This window comes from Nyctereutes procyonoides, unplaced genomic scaffold (genome assembly GCF_905146905.1).
Source record: "Nyctereutes procyonoides isolate TBG_1078 unplaced genomic scaffold, NYPRO_anot_genome, whole genome shotgun sequence".
NCBI classification, from domain to species: Eukaryota; Metazoa; Chordata; class Mammalia; order Carnivora; family Canidae; genus Nyctereutes; species Nyctereutes procyonoides.
In genome coordinates this window covers 52,799,908-52,817,812 of record NW_026575135.1, presented here as the reverse complement: position 1 = coordinate 52,817,812, position 17,905 = coordinate 52,799,908, and the positions used below count along the sequence as shown (strand labels likewise).

At 53.2% G+C, this 17,905-nt stretch overlaps 1 protein-coding gene across 2 annotated transcripts in view; it reads right to left on the bottom strand.

Annotated features, from left to right (window-relative positions):
* The window catches only part of FSTL4 (follistatin like 4), a 399,727-nt gene that overhangs the window by 61,183 nt on the left and 320,639 nt on the right, over positions 1-17,905 (bottom strand). For both annotated transcript variants that reach the window (XM_055302728.1, XM_055302729.1), the window contains exon 7: positions 13-179. In XM_055302728.1, the coding sequence (XP_055158703.1) occupies positions 13-179 (167 nt within the window). The remainder of the gene's footprint in view (positions 1-12; positions 180-17,905) is intronic.

The following is a 17,905-nucleotide window of genomic DNA, read 5'->3' as shown; positions in this document are numbered from 1 at the left end:
TGAGGGACTTACACTGATGTCTTCCAAGGCCATGAAGTTGAGGGCAAGCCCATTGCGCTTCCAGACGATGGGCGGCCGCAGGTCTCCACGGATAGCGCAGGTCAGCACGATGCTCAGTCCCACGGTCACTGTGGCCACACTGACCCTCTCCTCGGGGGCGAGGCGGAGCTGAACCACCTCTGCAGGGGGAAAAGGAGAAAGTCGTCAGGGGCACATCCGGCGGGTGGAGTGGGGCCAATGGCCACAGGGGTTTCCTGCAGGGCAGGGGCCTGGAGGCTTTGAGGCTCCCTGAAAACTGTGTGTTGAACTCACTTAGTGTGCCATCTAAATGTACAGATGGACACTCCTTCGTGACTTATGAGAAACGTTCCAAGGGCTCTGTGAGTCAGAGAAATTAGAGGCTGTAGCTAGTGTAGGGAAACCATCTGGGCTATGGATTTAGCAGTTGAGCTGAGAATGTGGGCTGCCACACGGGGACTGGGGAGCCAGATGTGCGGCGGACGCCCTGCTCTGTGCTCTTGGGCCTCATGAAGTCTGAGCCTTGCTTGGTGCAGTCAAGGTCTGCTGGCTGAGCTGACAGGTCTCTCATCCATCTGGGGGTAATTTAAAGGTTGCACTGTCTGAAGTCTGGGGAATGAACTGGCTGACCTTTGAAGGTTTGTTTCTGTCTGAGGATTCTTTGAACTCGGATTTGGATTTCTGTTCAGCAACCATGCAGTGTAGTCTTTAATTTTTTTTGAAGCGTACTTCGGGCTGCACAAATTTTTAATCCTTGCCATTTTATACTTGCTAACCAGCATTAAGACTGATCATTCTTGAGGCAAATGGGAAGGATCTAAAATATTTGCTTGCAGCCACAGGCTTTTAGAAATTTTCAGGATTTATGAGAAAATTAATGAGACTCAAGTTGTTCATATACCAACATGGGATCAGGCTTGGAGGGAGAGTTACCAGCCTACTGACAGGATTGCCTCTTCCTTACTCTTCCCTCAGATCTACAACTCAGAGCGCTTGGGGCAGCAGCCCAGAGGTGGCATGAGCTGAGGGAGGCAGGCTGGCTGGCTCTGAGGGTCTGTGATTATCCGGGATGCCAACAAAAATGCTGGGAGCCCTACTCACTCTTACTACTCTTTTGGGACCTGGGGACCCTGCCAGGTGTGGAGCAAAGCACAGAGTTGGGAACCAACCTTTTTGAACTGCGTGGCCAGGGAGCATGTCTGTGCTCACACCTTCTTGCTCATGAGCACGGGGAGAAGGTTGGGGGTGGAGGGGGATGGGGAGGGAGGGGCAGGAATGAAAACAGTGGCAGCTGTGATGTACTGCAAAGTAGGTGAAGTGAGAGCAGGTGCAGTCAGGTCAGATCCTGAGTAGCAAAGCCCCTTCCCCGCCACAAACACTCCACGGCCTGGCCCTGGGCTCACAGAGATGAGCAAGATATACACTAGGTGCTTAATCAGTGCTTGTTGGATGGATGGATGAAAAATGGAGAAAATGGAAATAAGGAAGGAAAGGAGCCAACAGGCCGGTAGAGAGGGGGCACTCAAGCACAGGAAAAATGTGACTCCCCGTGAAGGAGCCGCACGGGGAAAGATAAGCACCAAGTGATTGATGCAGACGCAGCGGCATAATATTTTACAAACATTAAAGTGATGCATTTCAGGTTCCCTCTTAAATCACGTCCTGCTTGCTGCCCTCCCACCTCTGAGTCATGAGGCTTATTGGTTAGGGCAGGAGAGAGAAGGCACGCATCCTCCCTAGCAGGCCGTAGGCTCTGGAGAGTCAGAGGGGGCAGAGAGACAGAGGGAGGAGGACGTGCCACGCTGGTCTGCCTCCTGTGCTGTGCTGACCCTGAGGATTCGGAACCCAGAATTGTCCCCGAGTGAAGAAGAGTATGCCTTCCTCATCAGATGACCCATGAGGCTCTGTGGAAATAGGCAGCAGACCCCCTCCTCTTCCCAGGGTGTTGTGGGGATGAGGGAACCCGTGAGAAGGGTGTGCCTGTTGGCACGTAGGTGAGGGGAGCCAAAGGGGATTCTAGAAGGGAGTTAAGCACCCCTCCCCCTCCCCCCTGGGGTGAGCACAGGAAGCGAGGCACAGAGCCAAGAGCCGGGATTATCTGCCAGAAGCCCCTGGGCTCCTGAGTGGCGCGGACAAGTCCAACGGTTCCCGGCGCACACGAGCTGGGCCGTGAGGTGCTGTGTACCTCTGAGCCCGAGGCCCTAAGGGAACGGCCCTGGAGCCTCCGGGGCTGCGTCGTGCCAGCAGGGGCTGCGGAGGCCAAGCTGTTAGGGGACATCAGATGCTGAGACAGCCCACACCAAGAGCAGGACCTGAGACAGGGCAACTGGGAGTCTTTGCAGGGGGCACCGATGGTGGCAAAGGACACCTGCTTGCTTCTGTTCCACACTCAGAAGCTAGTGTGGGGGGCAGCTGGGGATGCTGGTGGGAACCAGAGGCATAGGGCACTTTTCTTAGATAGAGCATTACTTAATACGGACTTGTTAGAACGACCTGCTCAGACTAAGCTTTGCAGTGGACGGAACGTTCAGGCACATTGTCCTCCCAGCGCAGGTGGCAGGGGCTGGCGGAGAAGGCATGCGTGTTACAGAAGGAAATCACGTTTTCGCTGCGTGGTGGAGCTCTGGTCCAACTACACGGGAAAGGACAACGAAGCACTCAGCCAGCAGCCCCTGGAGGAGGCGGGATGTCCCTGGGCCAGAGCTCCTGTTCTCAAGGTGTGGTCCCCTACTACTGGATCGCATCTCGGGGGCAATGGATAGAAACGCAGATTCCTGCCCCTCTGCCCCAGGCTGAAAGACTCAGGTGATGGAGGGGTGGGGGTATCCTAATTTTAACAAGCATCTCAGGGGCTTGCATGGGACGCTGAGGCCTGACAACCACTGCCTAAAAGACGGAGGGGGGTTTCTGGGTAGATGGAAGGGGAGAGTGCTGGGGGTCCAGGGATGGGGACATGAGGTATTCTGGTTGGTTGGGATCTCATTTGCAACGTAAGACCTATGTGCAATGCAGGATCCTCCCTGTGGCCCCAAAGTCATGTATTTCAATAAGTTTAGCACAGGGCTAAAAACAGGTAAAAATCTGAGTGGGAGGGCTGCTGGGACAGCTGGCTCCAGCATCCTTCCTGAGTGCTTCCCGGATCATTCATATGTCTGCAGATGTGCACTTTGCGTAGGAAAGGCTCATGCAAAATTAGAATGCGTGAATACTGACAGAACCATCATAATGCTGCTCCTGTCAGCTACACAAATATTAACCAAACAGCAAATATTTGGATCACTTAAAGTTTAATTAAATGAATGTTTTATTGGATTTAATTCATGTCAATATTCCCTGACTGGCTTAAAAATTCTGAAGAAATCCATTGCAACCAAAGCTCTCCTTCTGTCCTTCCTCCCAGTTATTTACTGTTCAACACACCTTCCCCAGGCAGGCCCCATTTCCCTGCTAAATGACCTCCCACAGTCATTTCCCAGAGTGAAAAAGAGCATCATGGCCTGGGGCTGGAGTGGGCAGGGCAGATTCTGGACTGTGGCTCTGGACATCTACCTCCAGGCCTGGCTCTGCTGGTGACATGCCAAGTGGCCTTTGGCAGGTCCCTTCCTGCTACTTGGCCTCAGTTCAGACATCAATAAAATTAGGGATCAGGTTAGGTGGGCTCTGGGGACCCATGTTGCTTTGGGCCCTGGGACTCTGAGTGCATGGTTCTAAGTGGACATGCCTGCAGGCCCTGTTTCACCCTGCCAGGCACTGGCTGGGTGCACCTTCCCTTGCCCCCCAGCACCACCTGCCTTTGCTCTTTGCCCGTGTGCCCACAGTGGCACCAGTGACACCTCAAGTGGTAGCACCGATAGTTGCCAAGTCCCATAGGGGCTTCCCTGGGGATTCCCCCGGAATCCTTACTCTCCACCCCAGACACCAACAGACCCCTGTGTGCTCACCCCTCCAGATCGCCCCTGTTCCTGTGAGCATGTGATATGTTACCGCCCTGCTCAAAAGCCACCCACAGCTCCCATCACCCACAGAATTTAAAACAGTCCCTGACTGACCAGCCCCTGTCCTCTTCTCTTCCCATGTTACTTAAACGTGGTGCCCGCCAGTCCCCTCCTATTCGTCTATTCTGAGACCCTAGAGATGACCTCAGGGAGGGTCTCTGGGATCTTGAAGTTTTAACACAAGGGGACACTTAGGTATTTGTGGAAGATTGAAAGGCACTGTCCTTTTGAGTTTGGTAGGACCTTTTCAGACTTAAGAAACAGAAACTCTCAGAAATGCCGGACCACTTTCAGAAGAAAAAAGCAGGGCGGTCTTAGTTTTCACAACTGGGAAATCCAAGGAGGGGTGGAGGAGGCTGTAGAGACATCGGGGACCCTCAACCAGGCATGCTCTACTCGGCTGCAAGATGCCCAGTGGCGGTCCCACACTCACACTGTCCCTGTGCAGAGATCCCAGAGAAGGGGACCAAATGCTTCCCAAGAGTGCAGGCAACAAGCACAGGAGAGAACTCTGATCGCCAGACATGCCTCCTGTGTTCTTCCATGAAGCCATCCCTGGGGCTGGGTGGAATGGAGTACCATGCTGTCACAGGATTGTCCCACACTCTAGGCCTGGGTGCTGTGGCCACCACGGGGCCAGGTGCCAGGTGGTTGGAAGTGGGGACAGACGCCCTGACAGAAAGAGTACGTTGGGCCGATTGACACCCTATGACGCTCCAGAGGCACAGAGAGGGTCGTCTCTTCCCTCTGTCCCCTTCCCAGTCCCACCTGGAAGGTTTGCCACCATGCACAGTGAAAAGGGGAAGGTAAGTGGAGACATGCTGTGAAGACAGGGAGCGCCAGCAGAACTGAAGGCTGGCTCAGGTGGCTGCAGGCTGCCTCCCCTTCTAGGGGAGCTTTTGGGGACAGGTTGGTAGCAGTGCTGTGGCCTAGCACAGAGGACTGCGTGGTCCTCTGGAGCCTCATGGTGTGCCGGGCACGAGAGGAGGGCCAGGGGGCCTGCTGTCTGTGGGGATGGCCCTAGCATGGGAGCAGTGACCACACACTTACTACCCCTGCCAGGCACACGTGTAGGCAGGGGACTCCGATCCCTGCACTCTGTTCCGGGGGAGAGGGAAGTGAAGCAGCCGCCCCGCAGCTTTCCAGGGCAGCGGCCTGCAGAGGGACCACTGAGGGATCCATCTGGCTGCTGGTTGTGGTTCTGGTGGTCTGTGGCTCCGTGGGCTGCTCTTTGGGAGGCTTGTCAAGGTTTCCAGGGGACCATGCCACAAGATCTGCCCTGTGCCCAGAGTGTGTGGGGCAATGAGAGGGGCTGGACTGCGGGCCCCAGGGGCCCCAGTGGGAGCTTGTCTGGTACAGCTGGGCAAAGGCGCCCACAAGAGGGGTGATGCCCCTGTTGTAAGAATTGACACTGGAAGGCCGCCTGGTATGGAATCAGAGGAGAGCAAGGAAGTTGGGGCTTCCTCACAGCTTGGGACATCTGTCTCCCCATGAGCCAGGCCTTCTGGTATCCATGGATTTCCCCTGGATTCCTACCCCTCACCCCGAGATGAAGAGGCACAGGTCACATTGAACATACTGTCAAGGTCAGCACGGTTGGGTTAGCATGAAAGAGATCCCTCAGGGTATGACCTAGGTCGCATGTCCAGCAGCAGAAACCTAGGGCTGTGCGGGGCTCCCATGCCTAGCACAGTGCCTGCACACAGTAGGTGGGCTTGAGGCCAAGTCTGGCTGACGCAGTCTCCTGGGAGACACCTGCCTCCCTTTCTAGGCCCTTCCAACCAGAGCAGTAAAACACATTGGTTTTCCAGACACCAGACCTCAGCCTCCTCACTGCATACACGCTCTCCCTGTTCCTGGGAGCCCACAGAGACGAGGAGGCCGCAGGGGATTAATGTGCCTACTAGAAGCAGGCTAACACCCTTCCCGAAAAGCAGGTGGCCATAGCATTTCAGGCTCTGGAGAATTGAGTTTTAGATCCTATTACAGCTTTTCCTTAATCTCAGGCACTATTTCTCACACTGACTTGAACTCGATGAGACACTCATAAAACCATCAGCACCCTCTCAAGCAGGATTCTGGTGCTTCACAGCAATAGAAATTAAAGTTCTCGAATTATTGTCAAGTTTGCGTTAGTTTTCTTATGTTAGAAATGCACTAATGGAACACATTCCTACCTGGACATTTGCCATTTTTCAAATGATGCTCTTGGTGGAAAGACTCTGTCAAAAGCTCAATCAACCTGCCTGCATGTCAATAGGTTGCACTGAGCCTCCAAGAGCAGAACCCAGGCTCAGGAAGCTGAGGATTAGGACAATCTGGAGAGATACCAGGCTGGGTGCTTAGACACATCTCTGTAGCTGTAGCCTGTTCTCACACTGTTCTCCTTGTAAAGTGAGGTGCTTCTGGTAAGACCTGGGAGCACCCCCACCAGGAGGTGTGACACCTGTTTGACAAACGCTACCCATCGGGTCTCATTCCTGAGACCAGGATCACGCTATGAAGCTGGCAATCAGGACAGAAACAAGGGTAGAAGGTGTGTGCCTCATGTCTCCGGACCACGTAGGGGATAGGCGACATCTCAACATCTCCTGGACCCGATAACCAAACCTGGCCCTTATACAGGGTGTGGCGGCTTTGGCATGACTTGGGGGAAGGTGCTGGGGGGATGCTCTGTGTCCCTGTGTCCCCTTCCACCACAGCCTGCCCCTCAGGGCTCTTTGCACATATCTGCTGACACTTGGTGGCCGCGGGGCCGGGAACATTCATCCTGACATGTACATTCTGAGCACCGGAGCATGTCTCGCTTGCACAGGTGTCTCTGGACCAGTCAGCATTGCATATGTCCAAAATGTCCTGTTTCTTTAGGAATCATCTGATTCAATTTTCCTGTCATTGTCATCTTCCCTCTTGCTTACTTCATTTTGGGGATGGCAATAAACTTAATTACCTGCAGATCTGTGGCTAATTTACTTTTTCCATTGAGTCACAGTGCTTGGGGTTGCTGCAACCATTTTTCTTTTCTTTTTCTTTTTCTTTTTTTTTACAGTTATTAAGTGCTGCTCTTCAGTGTAAATAAACACCTTTGTAAGCTGCAGACAGAGATCATGTCTATATGATGTCGTTTGTACTCTCAGCACCTAATATAATTCCTGACACAAAGAGGGGACTTGATAAGTAGTTTTTAGCAAGTGAACTATTAGGGTAGTGCACGTTCAACAATTGTTTATTGAGCACCTACTATGTGCCAGGATACAGCAGGAATATGCTGGCAAGCAGAGCAGGTCCAGTACCTGCTAACCTGGAGCTAGCAGGGGGGCCAAGTGTTAGATGTAGGGTGGGGAGAGGAGGCACCAGAGCCTGACCACTCTCTCTGGGTAGAGTCCTTCCTGTGGTCCAGTACTGGGCCTTGTGGATGTGGATGCAGGGGACAGACCCATGCCTCACTCCCACACAGCCTCTGTGTGATGTGGTTTGCAGGAGGGGCCCCTGCAGGGGCTGGGCTAGCTGGGCATGCTCTGACTTCCAGGGCTCTGTTTTGCATCCTCTGGCCAATAAACCCTTCTAGCTTCGGGGAAACTACATCACCAGGTGACTGTTGTAGAGGAGCAGGAAGTCAGAGCTGAGCTCAGTGCCTAAGGGTCGTGACATCACTGCCTCGGGGTGCCCTTGCGTGCTGTGTGCCCTTGCCACACAGTAGAGGCAGAAGTTGGAAGCAGAAGGTCAGTCAGCACTGGGGTGGAAAGCCCAGGGTCTCCTGGTCAGCAGGGTGCGTGGCTGCTGGCTTTCCCTCCCTGGCTGGTCTCTGTGCCTAGCAGGGGGCCTTGGTCAGGCTGACCGGTCTATGTACCTCCCTTGCCCTGCCAAGTCTACCCCCGAAGATAACAAACACCTCTGCTCAAGGTATTTGCAAAGTAAAGTATTTTAACTGCCTGGGTAGCTTTAGGGAAAAGAAAAGAATGTATTACATTATATAATTATCTGCTAGTTACTCAGAATTTGCCCTGTGTTCCCAGATGCTGGTTCATTTTCCAATTCCCAAGCACTCATTAAGATGCTTTCCCAGCCTCTCTGGGAGCCAGGGTGTGGTCATATGGCTGGTTCTGACTAGATGGATGTGACCATGCCTGACCATGCAAACCCCACATCACTGCAATGGTTAATTTTATTACATGACTGGCCCAAGGGATGCACAGATGGTTAGTCAAACCTTCTTCTGGGTGCGTCCGTGAGAACGTTTCTGGATGAAATTAACATTTGAATCAGTGGACAGACTAAGGCAGATTGCCATTCCCAATGTCCATGGGCCTCCTGCAATCAATGGAAGATCTGAGTAGAACAAAAAGCCTGAGTATTCTTAGTATTTTTAGTATTACTGTACTATTATTATTACTATTTGTATTCTGAGTATTTATAGTATTTTGAGGTCCTTCTCCTTGACTGCCTTCCGGATGGGACACAGGTCTTTTCCTGCCGTTGGACTTGAACTGAAACATCATCTCCTCCTGGTCTCAAACCTGCTGGCTTTCAGACTGGAACTTATAACATTGGCTCACTTGGGTTTCCAGCTTGCCAACTGCAGACTCTGGGATCTTAGCCTCCATAATCATGTGAGCCAATTCCTTATATTATTCTCTCCAACCATCCATGCATCCATCCATGCATCCATCCATCCATCCATCCGTCTGTCCATCCATCCAGGTATCCTATTGGTTCTGGTACTCTGGGAGCTCTGACTCATGCAGTCATCATGCATGCTCTCTTTCTTCTCTCCCCTTAAGAGACTGTGTGGTCGTGCATTTTTTGGGAGCAAAGAACACAGCCTCCTTGTTGCTGCCTGAGCCCACAAATTAGTCTTTGCTGCATCATGCTACTGAGACTTTGGGTCTTTACAGCATTTGGTGTTATCTCATAAACCCCCTTAGAAGACAAAGAAATTCAAGTTAATGTATTTCCACAGAGTAAAGTATAATAAACTGTGGAACGGACCTTTGAGAGGTCAAGTCATTCAGGTCAGGAACCCTCAGAATCCTCTGATAAGAGGAGATCTGACTTCTGTTCCAAGCCTCCAAACACCTCCTGTCCAGTGAGCTCACTCTGTTATCCCACAGCCATTTCTACTGTTTTCATCATTAGATAGTATCCAAACTCCCTGCTCAAGGGAGAGAGGGGTCTCAGGGTAGGCTGGGAGAGAATGTGTAAATAAGTGACCCAGGGTAATACACACTGTGCATGGGAAGAACAAGAGAGAGAAGAGCAGTGAGACCTAATAAGATGTAAGTTGGGGTGGTGGTGGAAGCCTCTGAGCAGGAGATATTTCAGGAGAAATCTGTAAAGGGAGAAGAAAACACTGAGGCCAAGAATAGGAGAAAGGACATTCTAGTCAGAGAAATAGCTCATGCAAAGGCCCTGAGGTAGGACGAGGGCTCACAGCACTCTGGGAACTGAAGAAGGCCAGTGTGGGTCTGCAGCATGAGGAACAACGCAGGTGTGTGTGGTACACGTGTAAGCAGAGAGGCGCCAGCTACACAGCCAGGTGGAACAGGCCAAGGCACTGTTTTTTAATGGAAGACTTGATGATTTTAATAGAAGGCAATGGAAAGTAATTGGAGGATTTTAAGTCAAGGAGGGATGTGATCTGATTTACATGCTAGAAGGATGGCTCCAGCTGTTGTGTGAATAATGGGCCTCTGAGGGAGAGGAGAGGATGCAGGGACCCCATTTAGGAGGCTGAGGTTGTCCTTCAGGGAGAGTTAGGGTGTGACTATGGGGGAGGAGAAGAGAAAGGGGTGGGGCTTGGAAACAGTTTGCAGGAGGAGCCCCATGAAAGGGGATGTCAGGGGTGACACCTTCCTGTGCTCCTTGCTTGACCTCTTGCATAATATGGTGACAGTTCTGGGGGTAGGTGGGCTGGGAGCCTTGCTGTGCCATCTCTGTCTTGACTGATAACCCTCTAAACCTTCCTTGGGCATTCGATCTGAAAAGTAGATTATCATCTTATTCTTGGACTCTTCAGTGAACAAGTCTCAAGAGGATTTCTAAACTATAGCATTCCTGTTATCAAAAAACCCCAGCCCAGGAAGAGGGGCAGATGCAAGTCTCCATCATCCAGGCTGCTCTCCCAGGTCCCTGGGGGCTGGGGAGTGTCTAGCAAGGCAGCCGGAGAGCCGGCAGCAGCCAGACGGGGGCTTGTCCCTGATGCGTGCCTCACCACCACCCCCCCTGCAGTGCAGGCCTTGGCCTCTCAGAGTGGGGGACCCAGCTTCTCACGTACAATGGGGAGGAGTCCCTGGGCCTTGCAAGAGCATAAATAAGTGTAGTTTGTTTTCTGTTTAATTATCCTGTCTCCTGAGAATGCTAAGTCATGTCTGCATTTTGTAAACAAGCATCAGCAAACCATTTTGCAGAACAGCTTGCATCAGTGTATTTGTTTTGTTTCAATTCCAATTTCCTGAGCGTGCCACAGCTCTGATGAACTCCTGAGGAGGGGTCCCCAAGCCTGGCAGAGGGCTTTGCTGCTCTCAGGGCTCACAGAGATCCTGGCAGCTTCTGTATTTAGAGGAAACATTGCTCCATAGCCTCTGTCCCTGACAGCAGGCCTCCTGAGGACCTTGCTTGGCCCACCACTTCCTGGTCCAGGTTGAGCTATATTCAGACTCTGTCCTCTCCCCCAGGGAGCACCAAAGGGTTCTGGTTTTAGGGTCCACCTGAGAGGCACCATAGCTTTGGTCACTGAATATTAACGTGACAGGGAGCTCCGCTGAATCCGTCTGTTGAAAGGAGAGGAGGTCAGTGGAGGTTGTTGGCCCCTGGTGGCCTGGTTTGGGCCTTGACAGAGGGGGTCCAAGGCTGGATTTTGGAAGAGCCCTGTCCCCCAGAGGCTAGTGAAGCTATGGGCATAGACAGCAGGGAGAGAGGCCTCTGGGGACAGTGGTCAGCGGTGAGGCTGAAGGTGCATGGTCAGGAGCCAGGCTGGCAGGGCCTTGCAGTGATGCTGAGGAGTTGGGGTTTTACTGCGTGAAAAGCTCTTAGAAAATTTTAAGCAGGAGACCAAACTGGTCTGATTTATGCTTTTAAAGACAATCTGTGCATCGGCTGAGGTATCTTCAACTGCGCTAACCCTGCCTGGAAACCGCTGACTAATAAGGAAAAGCTGTCATCTCCCTAAGAGAGAGGCCCTGGTGGGAGTTTCCCGGATAGGTCCCTCTCATGGTGCCAGGATGTCATCAAACCCTCAGGCTCTCTTCCTTCTGCCCTGCCACCCTCAGTGTGTGGCCATACTGCTGGACAGTTCTGGGCATCACAGGCTGGCACATCGTATAACTTGGGGAGGGCCTCCTCCTGTTGTGTGAGCTGTAAGGACAAGGAAATGGTCCCCCCCGCCCCCCCACAGTGAGTTCTCTCAGGTTTCATCAGTTAGATTTGAGTCCTGCGCTCACCCCTAGAGCAACTACTGGCAAGTACCACTGTGAATGGCTTGAGGAGGCATAGGGTGGGGGAAGTAGGCCTGCTGGGGCTCAGGGGGGCAGGGGGGGCACAGAGGTGGTGGAGGGAACGGGCAGCAGAAGAAGCTGGGAGATGTGTTAGGAGCCTGTGACTGGGGGTTGGTGGCTTGGGCCACAGCAGGGACTGCGAAGGTGCTGGGAGGCAGATGAATTTGGGACACCTGTTGGGGGACAGGGCCAACAGATCTGGCGATCAACTGGAGTACAGGGGCAGGGATTGGGAGAAATGGACAGATCAGGGATGAATACTGGGATTCCTGCCTGGGAAACTGGGCAGGTGCTGCTGGTCCCATTTGCTGATAGGCTGAGGAGGAAAGAGTAGGCATTCCAGGTAAGATCCAGGCATTCTTTTACGGCAGTTGGTGGAAGGGGAGGCGGTTGGCTAAGTGAATGTGGGGCTCAAAGACTGGTTCAGCCCAGGGATGCAACGTTGGAATCCATCCATGTCTAAATGATATTTAAAACCATGGGACTGGGCAGCCGGGGTGGCTCAGTGGTTTAGTACTGCTTTCAGCCCAGGGTGTGATCCTGGAGACCCAGGATCGAGTCCCACGTCAGGCTCCCTGCATGGAGCCTGCTTCTCCCTCTGCCTGTGTCTCTGCCTCTCCCTCTCTCTCTCTGTGTCTCATGAATAAATAAATTAAATCTTAAAAAAAATTAAAACCATGGGACCAAGTGAGATGTCTGGGGACTGTGTGAAGAGAGGGAAGGGGCTGGAGAACTGAGGCCTGGACCCGCCCCCCCTCCCCCACCACCCCAAGGTTTAGAGGAGGGTTGGAGGAGGAGGATGGGCAGACGTCACTTGGAGTCTGAGCAGGAGCCTGTGAGAGAGGCTGTGGGTTCCCTGTGTCCAGGGCTGCCGGGGGCTCTGGTCAGACCAGGACCGAGGCTTGATCATGGGCTTTGCTAATGGGGAGGAGGCTGGAGCTCTGGGACCTGGACATTTGGAATCTCTAACGTTTCATTAGAGCACTGGGGAATGAAGCCATATCTGGGTTGGACTGAGAGACAACAGGACAGGAGGTGGACAGGCGTTCTTTGCAAGAGTTTTGTCATGAAGGGGAGCAGAGAAGTGGATGGCGAGAGGAAGGTCAGGGAAAGATTTTCTTTTCAGGTGTTGTGTTTGCGAGCCCAGGGGAATGAACATGTGGAGAGGGAGAACTGCATGATGCAGAAGAGAGAAGGGGCGCTTTGTGAATAAGAGACTCTGAGTGGGGGAGAGCGGGGAGCCCCCAGGGAATAAATGGAGGCCTGGCTTCTGACCAGGCAGAGACTTTGTGCTTCAGAACAGAAGTTGGATACAGATGGAGATGAGGGGAAGTGCCCCTCGTGGCAGAGGGATGAGAGATGGTCCATTCGGCTCAGGTTAGCAGTTTTCTTTTTTTTTTTTTTTAATTTTTATTTATTTATGATAGTTACAGAGAGAGAGAGAGAGAGAGGCAGAGACACAGGCAGAGGGAGAAGCAGGCTCCATGCACTGGGAGCCCGACGTGGGATTCGATCCCGGGTCTCCAGGATCGCGCCCTGGGCCAAAGGCAGGCGCCAAACCACTGCGCCACCCAGGGATCCCAGCAGTTTTCAACTTAGGGTGATTTTGCAAACATCCCTCCCCACACCTCAGGACACTGGGTGATGCCTGGAGATAATTTTGGTTTAACGACTGAGAAAGCGGGAATTTTCCTGCTGGCATCTGGTGGTTACAAGCTGGGGATGCTACTCAACATCCTACAACATGCGGAACAGTCACCATAATGAAGAATTACCCGGCCCCAAGTGCCAATAGTGGCACCACTGTGAGCTGTGCTATACATTAAGAACCATGATTAGCAGTAATGAGGGGACTTTTATGGCCCCCAAATACTTATCCTTTACCTGTTGACAGTGCCCATCCTCCCACTGCCCTTTCCTAGAAGGGCAGGGCCTGCAGGCACATGAGGAGGCAGCCCTGTCTAGACTAACCCACATCTGGGGGGCTCACACCATGGCATTAGGGGAAGCCCTTCATCTTTCACCCTGGCCTGACAAGGACAAGCCTTACACAGGACCTCAGCCATCATGCTCTCCTGCCAACACCAGCCTTGTGGACTGCCCCTTGCTGCTCCTGATGGTGGTGGGGTCTTGATGCAGGCATGTGACTGGGGAGGGGGACACCTCAAGAGAATGGCTGTTACGATCATCATAGTTGTGATATAGAAACCAACTCATTTGCCTTTGCTGGAACGTTCTCTGTGTCAGGCAAGATGCATGGCACCAAAATATCGGGATGTGAGAAATCTCTTTTCCTTGTATGGGATATTTATCTCTCTCTTTGTCTTGGGTAGGTTCTTTACATTATCTTTCAGAGAGAACCCTATAATATATGCTTTGTCCAAGGACAGATCTTGGCAAGAAAAATGCCTCTCGTTTCCCCTCCAAAGACTCCTCCGCCATCTGTCAGTTTGGAGATCTCCACATCTGACCCACGGCAAATTGCTTCTCGCTGCACCCGACATGGGGCTTGCCTTGCCAGGCACACGCGGGGGCTGCGGGCTGGCTGAGTGAATGGTCCATTTTAGGGATGAATGAGCCAAAATCTCATCCACCTCTCCTCATCTTTACAATCACAGCCAAATTGCCCCTGTACCCCCTCGGAACCCCCAGCTTCCTCTCTATCTCCTTCGAGACTGCTTCTGGGCAGGACCTCATTATTGGTGGAAGCAGGAACCTCTTCCCTGGGAAAGTCTCACTGGCTGCCCCTGTGTAGGCCTCCTTCTCCTCCACCCGCCTGGCATCATGCCCCACTGGCACCTCACTTCCAGCCTCCTCTCCTATGGCTCCCACCAAAAGGAACTCCCTGCCATTCTCCTCATGTGTCCTGCTTTCCTTTTTTTTTTTAGATTTATTTATTTATTTATTTATTTATTTATTTATTTATTTATTTATGATACACATAGAGAGAGAGAGAGAGAGAGAGGCAGAGTGTGTCACAGGCAGAGGGAGAAGCAGGCTCCATGCCTGGAGCCCAATGTGGGACTCGATCCCGGGACTCCAGGATCGCACCCTGGGCCAAAGGCAGGTGCTAAACCGCTGAGCCACCCAGGGATCCCCTGTGTCCTGCTTTCCCATGCTCACTGGCCATGCTGGTATCCCATCATGAGGGAGCTTGGGCTTACGCAAATGTGCCCCCTCGCATCTCAACTCAAGCTGTTGGAAATCAGTGTGAATCATTCTAGTCTTTAATGACATCTCAGGCCTCTGAGGGTCAAGTGGCTGTGGCCACTGCCCTGGACCCAGAGGAGGCATCAGTCTGAGAGCCTCAGAGGCAGGGCTGGCCCAGCACATACACCCTCAGAAATAGAGAAGTTCCAATAAGGAATCACAAGGATAGCAAAGAAACACAAGGTTTAAAATCTTACCTTCTAATACTTGATAAAAGCATCATTTGGTGGGTTGATAATGGAGAATGGGCCAACAGTCTACATGCAGAGCACCATTCCCCTACTCACCGGGACTCGAGGCTGGCAGCAGATGCCTGGCAGGCAAGCTACCTGCAGGGCTGGCAGGGCTGGCAATCCTGGATCGCATTCCACTGGCAGAGCTATCCCCATGTAGAGGACAGGAAAACTGAGGCCCCGAGAGTTATGGTGGCCTGACCAGCACCCTGAAGTTCAGCACACTGCCTTTTACTTCCTGCCACCCCGTTTTCAATGCTCTGGGTTTGGAGAGAGGGCAGCAATTATAAATCCGAGAAAAAAGATCTAGATCTCATCCTCAAGCAGCTAACAAGTTTGCGACAGGTGACTTCAGAGTTAAACATGCTACCTCTGTGCCCTCCTACAGAGCCCTCCAGCCAGGCTGGGGGAGGTGGGCAGGAACAGCCACCGGGACTGGGCGCTCACACTACTGTTCCTAGCAGTGGTGGGGAGCCCCTGATCTCCATCTCATGTGTTTTTTGATTGTGGCAGCCGCGCTGAAGGCCTTTACGGTTGAACAAATGAACAGTTTCACACAGGCTGGAGCTGCCGCGGGGGTCCGTGCCCCCAGCTGCATCAGGGGACAGATATAGCAGAAGTCAGCATGCCGACAAATGGCTCCCACATCAGGAGGCCTGCAAGCCCAGTGTGGAGACGTGTTCAAGGCTCACCTGGGATGCAGCCCAGGCCGGTAACCTGCAGCCAAAGCTGTGCAAGGTTAGGCACCGCTTCTTTTTTTGTGCATTGTAAAAACAGGCTCAGGTTCAAGTTCAAAGGCGGCAGAAGTCTTTGGGATAAAATAATCATCTGAGTTCTAGGGAGTTGAGGGTGTATCTCTTACGCCACACACACACACAAACCACACAGATACCCCAGGACCAGCACTGCCCTGTCCCCACTTCTCCATCCCCAGAAGCCCCAGTTTTACTGCCCAGGGATCCTGCTTTATACTGACCTCCAGCTGCCTGGAGCGTCCTATGAGGTGGTCCTTCCTGCCCACTGTAACCTCATCTGCATCAAGATGACCCAGCACGACCTCACCTCCTCCCTGCCCTTTGACCCATCAGGAAGCAGAGTCTGAAAAACGTAGTTCGTGCAGAGGAGGTGACCGGATGTCCCGGTCCTGGCTGTTTCTGGTCATACCCCACCTGTTTGCATCAGAGCCCTCATCTGCAGAGGTCTTGGGAAGGCTAGAGGTGAGGATGTGACCCTGGCACCAGGAGGCCTCCTGCTCTCAGCTCTGCGCACACCGCTCACCATGGCCTCCCTGTAGACATGGGGACAGCATGGCAGTCCTTGGGAAGCGCCACGAGTCATCGGTGGCCACTGACTCCTTCTGTTTGACCTATGGTGCTTCAGGAGAGTGGAATTCCTATCTTGGAACCCAGCTAAGCCCACCTTGGCTACACCCATATGGTGTGGTTGAAAAGCAATCATGAATATGAAAATCTATGCACCTTTTCTTATAGTGGTTCACACTCGGCTGAGTGCCTGTGGGGAGCCAGGCCCTGTGCAGCCCCAGGAGCAGACTGACCCTTGGCTTTCCCAGCTGGGGCTAGCCCGAGTTCTGGTGGCCCTGGCACGATGATGACCATGGGATTGCCTCCCTACATGGCCTGGCCCATCCCTCACCTTACCTTCCCTGGCTTGTCCACCGTCCTGGGCCCAACCTCACCATCCCTTCTCATTCCTTCAGCTGGGGACTCTTGTCCCAATACCTGGTCACCTCTTCCTTCTCAAGCTTTTCAGCTCAGCTGCCCTTCCGCTCCCATAGCCACTCTGGAAGCCTGCTCCAGGCCCACGTTGAGGGCACCCACCCTGACGCCTGGTGAAAGTGGGGAGCCCCCCGGGAGTTGGTGCAGAGAGCCGCTTCCCTGGCAGCCCCTTGCCCTTCCACCCGCTGTGCCAGCCTGAGGCTTCCCTGGCTGCCTGTGTAGCCACGGCCTCCTCTTGAGGCTCATGGCAGAAACATAGCATTATCAGCAAGCTCTGGGCCATGTTCTGTGGAGACCAGGTGAACAACCCCCCAGAAAGCAAGTCAGCTGACAAAGAGCACTCATCAGGGCATGGTGGGGGAGGGGTGAGGCTAGGCAGGTCGAAAGTGGTAGGAACCCTATTTGCCTGGTGTTCACCTGCTCCTCAGCACCCCTGAAAAGACCCCCAGCCGATCCCAATAAACACCAGGTGAGTCAGGAACTCACAAACTTGTCCACTGACGCAGGTGCAAGGGGCAGCCTAGATGTAGGGGGACAGGAGAGGCCGGGGGCTGGTGCGCAGCTGGGAGCTCACAGTGCCTGGGCCCCGCATGATGGCAGTGCTGCTTTTCCAAGCCCTTTCCAAGCCCCTACCACAGGAGGGCACCTGTCCTCGGCTACCCACCTTATCAGGTGGGTGGCGGTTCCCTGTGGCTCCATGAGTTGAAGGGAAGGCCTCAGGCACGGCGCTTGAGCTCTGGTTTGCCCACCATGGGAGCATGCTGCCCTCGACAGGGAGGTTGGGACACGCACCGAAGCTGAGGCTCCCTCCCGCCTCACACACACCCCTGCCATGGGGGATAGTTTAATGACTTCAAGCAACTTTCCCCAGAGGCTCTGCAGCCCTGCCTATTCTGGGCATGTGGGCCTCTGACCCCAGGCCCACGATGGGGCATCTGAACTGTGGTTAAGGGTGCAGCTACCCCACATCGTGTGCGCAACCAGCACTGGCTAGAACCTTCTGAGCACGAGTCAGGTGTGGGGGCTTCTGTGTGCCAGCATGGACTTCACAGATCCCAGCACGTGTGGTCAGTGGGCTGCTGAATGTGGTTTCCACAGCACTGAATGGTGGGCACTGAAAATGAGTTTCATTTGTCCTGGCACTTTGATAGTGGGAGCTGCGGGTTAGATGGCTTTGTGCGATCCTGAAACCACACTGGCCCGAAGAGCTCCTGCACAGG